This window comes from Lepisma saccharinum, chromosome 5 (genome assembly GCF_977018435.1).
Source record: "Lepisma saccharinum chromosome 5, izLepSacc3.1, whole genome shotgun sequence".
Lineage (NCBI taxonomy): Eukaryota > Metazoa > Arthropoda > Insecta > Zygentoma > Lepismatidae > Lepisma > Lepisma saccharinum.
Genome location: NC_139233.1, coordinates 75,120,169 through 75,138,111, shown reverse-complemented (window position 1 = coordinate 75,138,111; position 17,943 = coordinate 75,120,169). Strand labels below are relative to the sequence as shown.

At 39.6% G+C, this 17,943-nt stretch overlaps 1 protein-coding gene across 1 annotated transcript in view; it reads right to left on the bottom strand.

Annotated features, from left to right (window-relative positions):
* The window catches only part of WDR79 (Telomerase Cajal body protein 1 homolog), a gene marked incomplete at its 5' end in the record, with an annotated part of 60,810 nt that overhangs the window by 6,042 nt on the left and 36,825 nt on the right, over positions 1–17,943 (bottom strand). The window contains 2 exons of the mRNA XM_083122681.1: positions 8,223–8,346; positions 14,343–14,469. Coding sequence (XP_082978807.1) covers positions 8,223–8,346; positions 14,343–14,469 — 251 coding nt within the window. The remainder of the gene's footprint in view (positions 1–8,222; positions 8,347–14,342; positions 14,470–17,943) is intronic.

The following is a 17,943-nucleotide window of genomic DNA, read 5'->3' as shown; positions in this document are numbered from 1 at the left end:
AGTGTTTCAGTGGTTTCAAAGGTTTCAAGAGGGACGAGAAGTGATTGTGGACGACTCGCGTCCTGGATGGCCTTGCACGTCAAAAACAGAGTCAAACATTGCAAATGTCGGTGAATTGATTCGAAAGGATCGTCGCTTGAGTATTCGAGCTATTGCAAAACAACCAACATTATTACATTATGGTGCTGACAACTCTTCGTGAGCGAGTAAGACGACGACGACCTGATTTGTGGAAAAGCATGTCATGGATTCTTCATCAGGACAATTCTCCTGTCCACACGGCATTGTCACTCAAGGTTTTTTTGGCCAAGCATGGGATCCCAGTGTTAGAACATCCACCCTATTCGCCGAATCTCGATCCGTGCGACTTTATTTTATTCCCAAAGGTCAAATCAGCACTAAAAGGAACCACATTTACAACCGTAGAATCTGTGAAAACAAAAGCGACGGAGGTCATGAACATGGTTTCAGAAATGATTTCCAGCACTGCTTCCAACAATGGAAGATTAGTATGGAGCGGTGTATCGATAGTTCAGGGGAGTACTTTGAAGAGGATAATGTTCATATTGTACAAAATAACCAATAAAAGATTTTGTAGCAACAGTCCGGTTTTTTTCTAGCCACACCTCGTATATATATCGAGAAGAGACGTGTGTATATACGCTACACATTGATGATGTCAGAGGGGTGGACAGATATTTTAACTCGATAACTTCCATTACGAAAAGGAGAGAGAAGGAAATGGGAGGGAAGAGGAGCTCGCGGCATTGCGTACAAAGCAAATATGGCCTTAACAGTTTAGAAGGTCGATATACTTTTCATTTTCAATTAAAAGAACGTAGTGTATTTACAGCTTTGCTAAGAAATGCTCTTGGTTATCACAGGCATTCTGGTAACATATATTGAGAATAGCAAGAAATTAGTGCGGTTGCAAACACTGCTTTTGAAGGGAGAACTCGTTATGAGGGTTGTCACTGCCTCCGCGGTCAACTCGAATACTTTTTCCCTAGAGCTCAAGATGTGGCGCGAGACCTATAACATAGTTTTCGCCGCTTAAGCAAAGGAGACTTTAAAGTATTGTGAAAATGGTACGGGAGAAAAGTTTTGCTACTTTTGAAAAATTTAGCTTGTATGTGTTAATGGGTCAGCTGGCAACCCTGAATCAAACATGGTCACATGTGTGCACGCTGTGGAATGGGAGGTCTCCGATTTCGCTATCAGCTGATGCTTAACACGTTAACTGCCGGATGAAATTTTCAATATTCACTGACAGCGCCGTTAATGCCATTGGGTAATGTTTCTGTTGTAAAATAACTTCATGTTATAAAATTTCGAATTTGGTTTTTATTATATCGATAAATCGAAATTATAGTGTGTCGGTCCCATGGGACCAACGCGGCGCCAAAAGGAAAACATTCATTCAGTGCTCCACCTGCGATTGAAAAGCAACAATCAATTTCACAAAAATGCATTCTTTACTTTGAGCTTTGAATTTGACCTGCTTAGTTACAAGTATTCTAAACAAATTGGTCTCTGAAAAGAAGGCCGAAAAACAGCAGCGAATAAAGTGAAGAAGGTTGTTACTTTTTGTGAAGGGTGTGAAGGTAAATCACATATGTGTATTCCTTGCTTCAATAAAGTTCACGTGGAGTAATCACAGTTTTCAAGTGTTGACTGAAATTTTTCAAAACTTTTCAAAAGTTTTGTGAAAACATTTGCAATGCAGTAGTGTAACTCATTTCGTTTACAAAAATATGAATATTATGCACTGTATGTGCTGTATTATATTTTTTCCTATGTTCCCAAAATATATGCCATTGTATGAATACATATTTAAAATGTATGCTAAAGATTATCTCGTAAGTTAGTGCATATTATAAAAAATATAAAATACAAAAATATAAATACAATATTAAAAAATTAAAATGAAACATATATTTCACATAATTGGAGAAAATAGCGTAAAGGCAACAAATGCAAATATTGTACTCATTCTTATAGGGACGCCTCGCCATAGAGTTACATAGGTGCAAATAGCCTCAGTGTTGATCCACCAATACCACTGTCTAATTATATATACAAATACCACAAATAAATTAAAAATAAATAAATATATTAAAATGCTGTATTTAAATAATGAGCGAAATCAGGTTACTTACCCATAAGACGTTCTAAGGAATATACATGCTTCATATCAACAATAATAATAAATATAAAAAAAAATTGGCTTTGCTGCTTATAAGTTGCCAAAAATGCATGTGCCGTTGGATTCTATGGTGCCGTGCCTGGCCTTTCCAATATGAAATATGCTTGCACGAAGGACCGTTGGCCTGCCAGAGTGATTTGAATTAGACGTTACAATGTCGGTCCCATGGGACCCGCACGGCAGTTAACGTGATAATACATATAGCAGTAGTGCAGTGTAACAGTGATTTATTCAAACGCCCTCAACACCCCCAAAACTTTCATCATACCAAAGGCATGTGCTGTGTAAATATTACCCAGAAGCAAAATTACTTCGTAAGTCCAAATTATAATTACATTAAAGCATTTGATTAATAATACCTTTATTTGTAAAACTAATTGTATTAATTTTGAAAGCTTTATTGTATTTCACAAATAATAAAAATGAGAAAAAAGAACATATTTAAATATCAAACTGAAACGCAGGAGCGCACGTGTGGGTAAAATTTACACAGGCGATGTTTCTATGGCCCTGTGAGGGGAACTAAGGAAGCCTCATAGCTGATTCAAAGTCATGACATTCGGAAGGGTTCACTGGAAAGGTACTGAGAAGAGTCGCCTCAGGCACTCATTGGAAAAGACAAAAAAATATTTCACAATCGCTTGGATCATTTTTACCCATCCACATTAATGGTGGTGGTGCATCATAGATATGCACGAAAAAATAGGAATGATGAAATTAAACATTTGTTTCATTCATGTTAGATTCTAGTTTTTACAATATCTCTGAAGATTATGTTAAGAACATCAGTGTTCATGTGTCACGGTTCTGCAGAAAGAATTTTAAGGATGTGAAAATTGTTGCCGAATAGAAGATAAATTTCTTAAAAATAATTTCAGTTGGCTGCCTTTTTTCTTCTATGCACTCTCAAAAGATGATTGCCAGTTTTGAAGAAAGTAGTGACAGAAATAAAAAGCGATAAACTGAACTTCGACAGGAAAATATGTCTAAGCTACTCACATTCGCAACAAAAGTACATTTATAGGAGGAAGGATAAAATAAGGCATCGGAATAAGTGAATAAATATTATTCAATGCCTTATAATACATTTCTTTTTTAAAAAAAGTGATTTAATAGCAAGGCTTTCTAGATGTTAAACATATATTGTGCATAAATTCAATTTAACGATGCTTTTCACAATTATTATTATTACTATTCTTATTGTCATAATCATTATTTTTACTAGGGATGGGACCGATTAATCGGTACTCTATCGGTATCGGCCGATATAGGCATATCGGTGTATCGGTTTATCGGTAAAATTACCGATTATTTTACCGATCCGATATATCGATAAATATCTTATAATTTAGTGCAATATTCTGCCATTTTCTTGTCATTTTTATGGATAATCTCGATGCCCTACTTTCTAAAAAGTAATTGTCTAAATATTAAACTTCTTTTGCACTGTTGTCCCCTCGAAACACTTTTATTAAGGAGATCAATGAACATTTCAGGTTCTTCAAAGACCATTTCTAACTTTATATCGGATTGGTAGAATATCGGTTATCGGTATTGGTAAATTTTATATCGGTACTTTATCGGTATCGGCCAAAATTTTATATCGGCCCATCCCTAATTTTTACTATTATTTAATCTATTTCTGTTTATTGTTTAGTATTACTGTGGTCACAAGTGTATATTGAAATAGGTCAAACTAATACATTTTGTATAAAAATCTAAAGAATTATTATAATCAATCTCATGTCAATTCTGTTTGACTCAAAGTGTCAAATATTCCTTAAAAATGCAAATCTTGCATATTTGTTTTGATTTAGGGGTCAAATAGCGAGCTCCTGATTTTTGACGACCTCCTCCCTCTCCCTACTCTCAAGAGTTGAGCAGGAACGGCCGAACCTGCAAGTTGTATACACACAAAGTTTTTTTTTAACGTTTTTAACATGAGAATAGGTTAATTGTGCAAGTTTTTAGTGAACGACGAGCTTTTTATATATGTCTGGGGTGGGGATATAATATCTTAAATGTATTCACACCAACCCTTGTCCACAATCCTTTTATTACATTTCGACGTGGTACTATGCTAAGTACCTAGTTTTTTCATACGAACCTGAAGAAGGGGATAGTTTGTCTCCGAAACGTAGTTCTAAAGAAAGAAAAATAGGAACAACATACTCGAATACGTAAGTACAGTTTTTAACGCCAACAATTCACATTTTATGCCAAATTTGTGTCATTTCGCTATTTTGAATGGGTGAAAAATGTGTCCAGACATCACTGCACATTCATAAATACTACTTCGCAGCAATTAACATTTTTTGCAGTTATAGTGTTTGAGAAAAATCAAGAACCCTACTAATTGGAACTTACTTTCTGGATGCCTCTCATATAAATCAGTAGATGAAAAGTGAAAATCTAGCAGGGCTGGCAGAACAATGATTCGAGCAATTATATTAAAATATTTACGTATTTCTTTTTCATAACATTGGACACTAACTTCACTCAGTGACAGAGGGGGTTGTGTAATGCAATGGGAGTGTTGAGGTTGGGAGTATTGCACTTGTCAAATTTGTATAACATTTACCAATACAGGTTTCTGTTTCACTTTTTCGTGATATTATTCAACATACGTATATGTCCTGATTTGCTGTTTTCTTCTTGATATCGAAGAATAGTGCAATGTCATTGTAAACGTACGTTAACTTGTGCAAAACCAGTATTACACCTGGACGATGAAAGAAAATCTTCGTATGCATTGCTACATTAAATAAGGTTAAATGAGCCAGAGGAGTAATAAAATTTCAGCAGCATATTTGCAGTGGTGCAGCAGACTAATAACGCTCAGTTTATGCATGCGAATTTTGTTGGATGTTCATCGTAAACGACAAAAAATGTCATACTGGGACATCCAAGAAACATCTGATTCACAAAAGAACAATGCATGCCACTTTTGTCAGATGTCGCAAAATGACAAATATTGAAGTGTTATGTTCGACAAAAATTGCATGCACAACACCAAAACATTTGTTCAATGAAATGTGGTACCCCACCAGACAAACTCGGATATACAAGGCTCTGTTTATGCATCCGATTCTTGTCAGATGTTGCACTCCGAAGACATCCAACAAAAATCAATTCCACAAGAGTGCCATGCATGTGACTTTTGCTGCATGTTGTAGTGAGAAATTTTGTCGAAGTTCAACATTAGTCGGACTGCAATATCCGACAAAAATCGTATGCATCAATGGGGCCTAAAATGTTCATGCTGTACCACGACATGCTACAAATTGCAGGTTGCATAGCACCCTTATTTGTTTCCATGCATGTTCATTCAGAATGTCCGACAAAATGCCATGCTACGACAACTATCGGACGGTACTCCCCTCCCCCACCACTCCATCTGTTGAAAGTTCTGTCCCTTTACTACTCCCATGCAGACAAGAACAAATGATAAATCAATGAATTTTCCACGTAATATTTAGAGGCTGATCAATTTTTTCTGCCCCTCCGGAAATTTCTCCCCCCACTTTCCACCTGTCATCACTGGTTTCTGGTGGCATGGTTGTGTTGTACATAAAAGAGGCCTAAAAGTTGAGGCCGAGATTGAGCAACAAGATGTCCTGTTCTCATGCAGTGCTTCATAATGGCATCATCTTTCAAAGCAAACGCCTGGCACATTCGTTCCATCGCATAAAAAAAAAAAAACCTTCAATCAAGACAAAATTCCCTGACTCCCTGACATTTCCCTGAGTTTTTTGACCTGTCATATTCCCTGACTTTTCTCAGTTTTCCACGTTTGTTGCCACCCTGTCTTAGTAGGCCTCGGCATCTACAGTGTTAAAAAACAGAGGGCCGATTTATTCATCGTATTGACATGGCACACCAAATGCAGATTTTCATAGGATGTAGGGACGACTCAACAGAGAGAAAGAAATGTGGGTTTTCAGTGCTCCATGTTCAGTAATTTTGGCTACAGACATATCTTCATCTGTGAATAACACATGATCTAACATGGATATGTCCCCACGAACGAAAGTTGGCAACCATTGGCAATAGTGCACACATTTACCACAGTCGATCAGCTTCAGTTCATGGAAAACTTGCATATGATATGGATACAGTTTCCTCACTGCAGTATGAGCAAAAACCAAGGAAAATGTTCCTTTCTTGGCTTAACCTTCGTAATGATTTTGAGGAGACCTCACGAGTGCCTCTTGAATATCAACCACAACATCAAACTTCCTCCAGTTATGTTTTCCGCTCATTGCTCAATACAGAACCAGTTTCATGAAATTTCTGTACCAGATGCATGATGAAACTCTTTCCTGGTGCTTCTTTTCAAAATTAGCGTGAAACTATTCACACCACTGTACGTACGACATCTTGAGATAATGGTCCACTAGAAAAACATGTTCTTCAACACTGCACAGCATGGTTACACAAGGCTTTCACAACAGCACTAAGAGACCTAACACTGTACACTCATGTTCAACTCCACCCCTTCTCAAGTTACTCATCACACTAATTCCTGAATACAGACTTCCGTTCCCTCCCCTCCATTCCTTTTCCCTAACTTCCTTGCCTTTCGTTCCACACCAACCAACGTGACTATACAGCCATCGGGTTACCATTACAAACAAAATAAATGAACTGTATATAATATATATTTGTTTGTTGCTTCTTCCAATCAAAAACCAGGGTGCGCATTATATACGTACATGCATTATACAGGGTGTACCAAAAGAATTAAACCCTTTTGAAACATGAATTATTACTAAAATACACAAATTATGTCCCTTCTTTCTGTTGCATGTTAGAGCTGTGGGCCTGGAGTTTTGAAAATGAACAGGTGGACTAATGCAGAACGTGCTTCCATCGTTGAACTTTACTGTTCCAAGGGACAAAGCATTGTGAAAGCTCAGTGAGCATACAGACGAGAATTTAATGTTCGCACTGCCCCCTCAAAACATGTTATATGGCGATGTGTTGATGAGTTCCATGTCCCAGGTAATGTTGCTGACAAGCCCTGATCTGGACATCCGAAATTGACTCGCACTGTAGAGAAGATTGAGACTGTCCATACATCAGTGTGAAACAGCCTCCAGAAATCATTTCGCCCTCGATCGCAGGAGCTGAGTATACCCAAAATGTCCTTGCGTAGAATCTTAAATGTTGACTTGCACACATATTGCTATAAACTTCAAATTGTTCAGAAAATAACGCCTAGAGACATGCAACAAAGGTTACAGTTTGCACATGAGTTCCTTGTGCTGGCAGAACAACCAAATGGAAATATTAGCTGGCCTCCGAGATCACCAGATCTCACAGCTCCTGATTTTTTACCTCTTAGGGTTCCTGAAGGATAATGTCTACCGGAATAAACCAGCAATGATTGCTGCTCTCAAGGACAACATTCACACAGCCATTTGTGATCTCTCCCAAGAAACTTGGGCAAAGGTTATGGAAAGTGTGGTGCCTTGAATCCTTCAGGGTTTGGGATGTTAAAGGTGGTCATATGTCCAATGTTATTTTTCACACATGATCTCCCAACTGCAGGCTTGATCTATTTTTGTTGTACCTTTATGAGGTTGTACATACGACAAATGGGTTTACTTCTTTTGGTACACCCTGTACATGCGTAAATACAGTAATATTCACCGAGTACTAATGATACACTTGAAGGATAATGTAGCAATAAAAACATGTATGTCTGATTGTCTATGTTACACTAAGCTCCAAAAGTCACATACCACACATGGATGCTGCTTGGTACAACAATTTACCAAACAGGCATTGGCAAAAATACCAGGCGAAACAGAAATGTACTAGCTGGACATTTAAGGGTCAATGGATGAAGATATGCGAAGAATCAAACACATTATATATATGCTACAAGTATGATTGCAGAGTACAGTACAGTACACATATTGCAAGTTCTTCCAAGTTTCTTTTGACAAAAAATGTTTTCTGATTGATTAGATGGTCAATGATTATGAATATATTGCACTCATATGATTACCTTAAGCCATTTGTGCAGTCATCATGAACCTTGAACACTGATAGTACTGGCAATACATATTCTACCTGCTTCACTTCTAAAGAACCTAATGTGTCCCACACTGTGACAGTTCCCGAGCTATTTCCTGTTTGAAAGAGAAGTTACAACATTAGAAAGGCACACACATATAAAGTACTGTCACACAGATGAACCTTGATAATGCATTTTTCAAGAGATCATAGTTAAATAATACAGAAAAATGTTTTGCTTGATGGGGACCAGAAAGGTAAAATGTACAAAGTGAGAAAATATACAATTCAGGCACAAGGAATCAGATTTCCACTACAAATAAATTAAATAAGTTGGAGGTGTTTACATAGTAAACATGATATGCCCCATGGGTACTAATCAGGACGTGGCATATCTATATTCTGAAGAATAAGATTATTATACAAGGCTCAATCAATATATAACTGGAAATATGTTGTAAGAAATATTTATTACAAGTACCAAAAGAATTACAGTACTATATTACAACATAGTCTCCCCCCACCCTAGTTCAATGCACCTACGCCAGCGCTTGATAAGGACACTAATTCCACAGGAAAAAAAAATATACCCGTGCGTAACCACTCGTGCACTGCTGACTGGATTTCGTCATCATTCTAGAACCTCGATCCACTTAGTGCATCTTTCAGTGGGCCAAAGGTGTGGAAATCGGAAGGTGCAAGATCGGGCAAATATGGAGGGTGGGGTAAGCACTCAAACTTTAGGTCCTTGATGGTAGACAATGTAACATTGCCCGTGTGTGTTCTTGCATTGTCATGGAGCAAAAGCACACCAGTGGATGCTAGTCCACATCATCTCTGCAGAATGGCTGGTTTCAGTTTTTCGCGCAAAAGGTTGGAGTAGGTGGTACTGTTTACATTATGATCTCTGAATGTTCAAAAATTGGTCCCTTGTAGTCCCAAAACAAAGTTAGCATGACCATTCCGGCATTCCATTGAGCATGCACCTTCTTTGGTCTGGGAGACGAAGGATGCTGCCATTCCATTTTTGTTCTCTTACACTCTGGTTCATAGAAATGAATCCAATATGATGAAGAAATGCCTCACCGTCAGGTTCATAGCAGAACAATAGCTCCCTGCAGACATAACACGTCTCTCCTTCATTGCCGGTGTCAAACGTTTCAGAACCCACCTCGCACACACTTTCCTGAACATCAGTATGTCACGACTGATATGGTGGGCTGATCCTATGCTTATTTCCATCTGGGAAGCAATTTCACTGACAGCTATACGCCGGTTCTCCTGTATCAAGCAGTAGCGGCTCGTGCCTAAAATAACAGGTGAAGAAGTATATTTATAGGCAATGAAAACAAATAGTAAGTGCCAGTGCCCCCCCCCCCCCCCCAATTTAAAACGCCTTTTTTGTCTTCATCCGTCCATCTGGAAAATGGTGTCTGCAACAAATTACACACTAAGTCATTTACTGGGTTCATTGTAGAAACCACAGCTCAACACATGAACACAACACACGATAGGAAACGCGAAACACACACGCGGAACAAGATCTCGCGAGAACGCGAAGATTTTGCCACAAGCACTGGATGCGATGTTTTCTCCGACGAGAGAACTGATTCACGTAGAGGGCGACACCATGTTCAAGGCCAACGCTAGGTGACGTCACCGTTGCCATGACAACCGGCTAAGTCTTCCGCAACCTAGCGGTGTTTGCTCTTGGGTTGGGACGAACTCAATACGTGCGTAGCGCCGAGCGGCGTGTTATTTGAGTATTATCGTGTGCGTTCTGCTGGGAAATAGTTTAATTTAATAAGCAAATGAAAAATGTCAATATTAATTTGAAAATTAGGTGAAAACATCTGCACTTGTTGCACTTCGCCAGCCGCCACTGGTATCAAGTCCTCCACTTGAGCAATGTTGCTTTCCGTGACTGCAGTGACAGAATGACCTAGACGCGGAGAATCTTCAACACTGGTTATGCCCTGTTTGAACTTCTCAGCCCACTCGTACATGTGTGATCGACTCATACAGTTGTCACCATACTGACCTGTCATGCAGCAATGAATTTCTATCAGTTTCACGCCTTCACTCAACAAAAATCACACGACACTTTGCTGCTCCAGCTTGGAGCACTCCTGTAACGGTGCTGCCATCTTGTGTAACTGTTTCCCAGCATCCTGTGCGCAAGGCAGGCGTGCCAGCCCCAGCTATTCATAGCTTACAGATGCCTTCACAAAATAACAAACATATAACAATCAGGGTCGTATTTTAGATTTTTAATACAATTTTTTCCGGTTATTTATTGAATGCACCTTGTAATTTTAATTATACCATTAATTTCTGAAATATACGTAAACATATATTTATTTACCTTATACAACCTTAATTGATAAGAAAAAACACTAGAATTGACAGACGTTGATGTTAGTGAACATGTGCTGAAATGCCAATGCCTGTTCACTATCATTGCTCCTGTCTGATGCTATCTTTCAATCTCTGGTGACAATGCAACCCGATCACAAAATAGCAACTATTTCATATCATGTGGCAAGTTTCCATTCCTTCAATTTTGAATGCATATGATAAAAGAGGCACTGTTCCATGACTGGATATGTAAAACTAATTTATATCATATATTTAATAAAATGCCTTCCCAAATTATATTGCAACGTTCACTTGAACTCTACCAGTATTGATGTAAATACGAGATTCCGCACACCATTTTATTTAATGAAGTCCCCTTCTACTACATAATCTGGCCATGTAATTCATAAGTTTTCTGGCATTTTACATATTTCACAGGGTCTCTTTACTAGTATCACATGGTATACTTGTTTAAATACACACCAAGTCAGTAGTATAAATAAAAGTACTAACAACTAATGTTGTATTAAAGAATTTTAAACAACATTAATTATGTACCTGGGATATGTTCCATGAGTTTTAATCAGAACATGGCATATCCACATTTTGAAGAATAGAACCATTATATTCATGGTGGATGCGGTAAATGTGGTTTTGTATTTCATACATGGAGTTTGGTGTTTCTGCATTGTCAATTAATTGGAAAACAGCCAAATTCGCAACACAGAAACACCAAACTTCATGTGTGAAATAACTATGATAATTTTAATTATGTCATTAATTTCTCAAATGTGGATAAACCTAACACTGAATTATCTTTGTAAAATCTTAATTGAAAGAAAAAAAGACACTCTAGACTTATTTTATGCAAACTACTGAGGCTGGATAAGCCCCAGTGCTGCTCTTTATGTAGGAATATTTCAGAAGAATTCCCATTTGAGATCACCCACCCATCCTGGGAATCAAATGAAATCAGATACCTTACCAACTGAACCAACACTGCTGCCCACAATTTAGTAGCACACAGTATAGTATTGAGAATGCATAAATCAATTACAGTGAACTCCCGATTTGAAATGTTCCTACATTATACATTCAATATTGATAGTGCAAACATAGTAAAATATTACAAAATTTTCCCCAATTTTACATTTTATTTGATTTTAGGATTTCACTTTGGCTCTCTGGAAAACATAAAATCGAGTTTCCACTGTACCATCATCATCATCCTTCGCTGTTTCCTGCCTCTGGCTGGGTTGGAATAGAAGTCAAGCCTCTCCATTTTTTTTCTGGTCTTCCACCACTCCTCTCTTTCCGGTGTTCCAATCTTGTCCTCTTCTCTTAACACTCTCTGCTCTTTCCACAGACATCTTGGTCTCTCCCTTGGCCTTATTCATACTCCTTGTGCATTGAAAGCTCTTACTGGTAATCTTTCTGCATCCATCCTCTTCATGTGTCCGAACCATCTCATCTGTGCCTGAAGATTCACCACCCCCACTGTCTGTCAGATCTCCTCATTCCTTATTCTATCCCTTCTATTCTTCCCCAATATACTCCTTAAAAAATTCATCTCCACTGCCTGCATCTTTCTTTTGTCTCTCTATGTCATTGTCATCCAAGTCTCTGCTCCATACGTAATTATTGGTATATTATGTGATATATATTATCTTCTTGCATTTCAAAGGTACATTCCTGTTCCATATTAATCGTGCCACTTCTCTCAATTATGCTTTCTATATTTGAAGTGGCTACCATCAACTCGTCTGTGTTCATCCTTATTCTTGGTTCATTTCTGGCTCTGTTTGTTGTTGTTATTAGTACCTCGCTCTTCTCTGCACTGAATTTCATTCCTGCTCTTCTGATTTCCTCACTCCAACTATCAAGCTGTCTCTGTACTACTACTTCTCAGTTTCCCCATATTAGTAAGTCATCAGCGAAGAACAGGGCCTTCATCTCTTATCTTCTTCCCCACCTCTTTGTTAATTGCATCCATTGTAATTATGAAGAGCAGTAGGTTATTATATATAGTTAGTCCATTAACTATATAGAACCACTCTGTTCTTCCCACTGGTGTCTTCACCCAGCTCTGGTTGGTCTTGTATGTGCTCTGCACTCTACACACTATCTCTTCCTCGACTCCTTTCTCTCTTAGAGCCTTCCAAATCTTTGTTCTGTCCATGCTATCATATGTCTTTTCTATATCTAGGAATGCCATAATCAAATTATTTCCATACTCGTAGTGCCTCTCCTGTATTTGCCTTATGGTGAATATCAGATCTACTGTTGATATGCTTCTATATCCATACTGTTCCTCTCTCACGTTCAGCTCTATCACTACCCTTATTCTTTCCTCTAATATTTTCTCATACACCTTTGCTGAGTAGCACATTAGTGTTATTCCTTTGTAGTTTTTACATTCCTTTCTGTCCCACTTCTTGAATATGGGAACTATTAGTCCTTTGTCCAATCTCTTGGCACTTCTCTCTCTTGCCACACTGTTTTCAATACTCTGTACAGCCACTGCACACAAATCACTCCTGCTCCTTGTATCATTTCCACTGGCACTTCATCTACTCCAGGTGCTCTATATCTCTTCATTCTGTTTAGGGCTTCCTCCATTTCTTTCCACAGGAAATTATTTTTTTTCCTGCACTTCTTCATGTTCATTTCCTTTTTTCATGTTCAGCAATTTCTCAATTTCTGCACATTCTCCTTACTTCTTCATCCTCTTCTATAATGTTTCCCCTTTCATCCCTTAGCTTACAGCTGTCTCCTCCTTTCTCTCACTAATCCATACAATACTTTCTTGTTCCCATCTACATCTTCTTCTAGCAGTTTGGCCCATTCTTCCACCCACTTTCTTCTTTTCTCCATTACTACTGTTCTTGCCTCTCTTCTTTTCCATGTACTCTTTTCATGTATTTTGTGATTTAACATTAAACCATTTTCTAAATGCATCACTTTTGTTTTTCACTGCCTCTCTAGTTCTTTCATTCCACCATGGTGTTTTTTTCTTCTGTCTTTTCTTGCTTATTCTTCCACATACCTTTTCGTCTGCATCTACTAATTCCGTTTTAAATCTTATCTATCCTGTTTCTACTCCTTTGGGTTCATTATTTGGTACTTTTGTTCACAATGTTTCTTGATATTTCTCTTGTATCATTTTATACTTCAATTTCCACACTCTTATCCTTCTCTCTTGTTCCTCCCTTCTATCTTTAATTTCCATCTCCTACTAGTAGCCTGTGGTCACTGTCCAAGTTCTCGATGGGTATTACTTTAAAATGTTGTTCATTATCTTCTTTACATCCTTGTTTACCAATATATAATCTATTTCACTGTATATCAGGTTATATTTGCATACTTAAGGAAGTTCAAATATAGTACCAAGAAAACACAAACCCCAACACACCCACACATGTTCATGCAGTGATTTTTCCACCCCTCTCCCAAATTTCCCCAATAATCCCTTAAAATTTGTCACAATGGTGTAATTTATGGTAATCTTGGCTCTAAATTTGTCTTTACACTCCACCAGATGGAAAATTCTGGATAACCTCTGCACAGTCCAAGAAACAAACATTAGATTGCCTAACACTGCTTATCTTTACAATCAGGGATGAACCAATAACATTGGCAACTGTAATACTGAGATTTGAACATTGTACCAGTTATAAAATGTATGATATTTAAAAAATACTCATCCTCCAGAAAAGCTATTAGCATCAGATGAACTGTAGTTAAAATATCTTACCTGATAGCAGGTATCGACCATCTGAAGTAACATCGAAGTATATCCTTTGGTTTGTTTCAACTGTCCTTTCCATTACGTACAAAACTTGGCCAGGCTGTCTTACATCCCAACATATTATCTCCTTATCCTTATGAAAAGAATAAAAGAAAACAATTGATTATAAATGAACTTGCACATATGATCTATGTTGAAGCCTCATTAATACAGGATTTTTATTTAGAAAAAAAAAGAAACCTTTGGATATTTCCCATTTCATGCACTTATAGTAAAAGTAGTCAGCTGGTGATATTTCTACATAAAGTATTTTGGTATGGTACACATTAATTAGTGGTGTATTCTACAGCTGAGCCAATACCTGATACTCACTAATACTGATGCTGGCTCTCAGAGGTTAACCAAACGCCTTAACTCAACCCCCTCATCCCGCCAAAACTACAACCTACGCCTGCACCAAGCCCTAACCAACCGTCGCTACCCCTCCACCCTCATCAACAAACAAATCACAAGACCCACCTCCCACAACCGCACCAAACAACCCAAAACCAACCCTCCAGCTCTGATCACCCAATACCACGCCCACATTATGAAAATCAGACATACTCTCCACTCCCTCCTCCCCATCCTACACAGTGATCCAGACACCAGAGACATCTTTTGGGATAAACCTAGGATCATCTTCCGTCGCCCCTCCCAACCTTAGGAACACCTTGGTCCAAAATACCACCACTCCTTCCACGCCACCCCTGCCAGCTCACAAGTGCAATAAACCCAGGTGCAAGACCTGCCCCATACTTATCACATCCCCTACCACGGCAGGTGAGTTCACCCTTCACTCCAAGGACACCTGTCACTCATCCAACCTCATCTGTCAAATCTGCGGCAACTTCTACTTTGGTGAAACCTCCACCCCCTTGAACCTTAGGATCAATAACTATCGCTCCTCCACCCAAAACTCAGATTTCACAGTTGCTATCCACACCAACAGCCATAACACCACCTTCAACAACTGTTTCCATGTTGCAATAATCCATCTTTTAACACCCCCCCCCAAACTCAGACACGTCTTTCCGCAGGCGATGGGAAAGGGCCTATATATCAGGCAGGCATGCCACTATACCTCCCTGACTTAACCTAGCCAACCAATAACCCTTTCCCTTCTTCCACGAAACCACCCACCCTATGCATTAAACACTGGTTAAAGAACCTTACATTTATTTCCTATCGTCTAACTTTCTCTGGCAACAGTGTACCAACACTACACTTGGTATTATGTGTTCCTATTCTTCGTTAATCTGTGAACCTCTTTCTCCTCCGTTGAAAATGCGACCTGGGTCGCAAAATATCAACGTTTTTGTTTTCATGTGGTAAGTGTTTACTGTCTCCTTCTTCATTTGTGTTTACCTGCCCTTTTGGCACCTTTTCTCACCTTCATATATATATATATATATGTACAGGGTGTTAATTTTAACTTGACATATGAAAATAGTGGGAGTGATATGCATGTGAGGAAAATTTGGTCCAAACAAACCATGATCCTTGTCGGGGGGGGGGGGGGGGGGGGAAGTTAATGGCATACAAATGAGCCCCCGCACAGGGCCCCCACGGGGGGCAGGGGGGCACGTTGTGTTTTTCAAATAGGAACCCCCGAATTTTGTTTCATTTTGGGATTTGCGGAGTCAAAATAAATAATAATTATGCTTGACATGGGAGCAACAACATGCGAAATAAAAAAGATATGGCCATGTGTATGTTTGGAAACACGTAAATGTTGTGCATGGCAAAACGGTAACAGGCCCCCACGAAAATACGAAGAATGGCGTGTGCAGAGGAAAATTTCATTGCTGTCGATGGTGTCATTGAAGAGTGGAAGAAGTACCAAAAGAAGAGTGCGGAGGGGATAGGAGGAGGGGGCAGCATGCAACGAACAAAGTGGAAATACATCTGCTGGATTAATGCAGATGCCAAGGATATGAGGGAAACAAAATAACGAACTGTGCCTGTGCCAGAAAAGTGAAGGGGTAGGGGATGTAAATCGTGTTTCCAGAACTCACGCGAAGAGTATGTTATCGCCACCGACGTTGTCGGATCAGCTGTGTTATCAGATGCCAGCCACACGTAAGGTACAAACTAGGCCATTTGACCTTGCGCTGAAGTCAGCTCTCTGTGCCCGTGTTTGCTTGGGGAAATAGGTGGTTATTGAGCGTGAGTGCTTCAGAAGGTTAGTTGACGTGCCTGTGTTCGAAGTGAGTGCAGGGTAAAAGTGCAGGTATACCTAGGACGATGGAGCGTGTATCTGTGGAAGACAGAATTGAAATGATATTCATGTATGGTGAATGTCGACGGAATGTGGACAATGCTGTCACCGAATATGCCAGACGCTATCCGAACAGAGAGTGTTCGCGGTCGACTTTCGCCAGGGTTGTCAAGCAATTTGCAACAGTAGGAAGTGTGTGTCCGCAACAAAGACGGCGTCGAAGAACTGTCACTGGGGAAAATAATGAAATCGCTGTATTAGCTGCAGTGGCGTATGATCCCCATTCCAGCACGCGCATAGCTCGCCAGAGTGGCATGTCCCATGTCAGTGTTTGTAACATACTCAAGAGGCACAAGTTTCACCCATACCATGTATCCCTGCACCAGGAACTTCATGGTGATGATTTCCGTGCTAGGATGGTGTTTTGTGAATGGGTACGTGGACAAATACATCGAAATCCGGCATTCTTTCGGGACATTCTGTTCTCCGACGAAACAACATTCACAAAGCATGGCCAGGTTAACTGGCACAACATGCACTACTGGAGTGCCGACAACCCACACTGGTTGTGTGAAGTTGAACATCAACGCCCGTGGTCAGTGAACGTATGGTGTGGCATCATGGGTGACAAACTCATTGGTCCATTTTTCATTGACAGTACATTGAATGGGCGAAAGTATCGCAATTTCTTGCAGGACGAACTACCGATATTGCTGGAGGATCTAAGCCTTGCACAGCGACAGGCCATGTGGTATCAGCATGATGGTTGTCCGGCGCATTATGCTGCCATAGCTCGGGAAGTATTAACGCGCAATGCCATAGCTCGGGAAGTATTAACGCGCAAGTTCCATCATCACTGGATTGGATGACGTGGTCCTGTCAATTGGCTGGCTAGATCACCAGACCTTACTGCGCCAGATATTTTTGTGGGGTTTTCTTAAAGGAATGGTGTATCAAACTGTATCCACAACGCACAACGACATGATGCAACGAATACGAAATGCTTGCACACAAATTGATGCCGCCACACTTTTGTGTTGTGAACAGTCATTTCATGCAAGAATAAATAAATGCATCGACGTTCATGGTCACCATTTCGAGCATTTGCTTGGGTAAGGCATGTATGCCCGCGCACCACCCCACCCCCACAGGTGAGAGGCAAGGGGACTCACATGAAACAAGCACCCCACAGGTGAGAGGCAAGGGACTCACTTGAAACAAGCACCCCACAGGTGAGAGGCAAGGGGACTCACTTGAAACAAGCACCCCACACGTGAGAGGCAAGGGAACTCACTTGAAACAAGCACCCGACAGGTGAGAGGCAAGGGGACTCACATGAAACAAGCA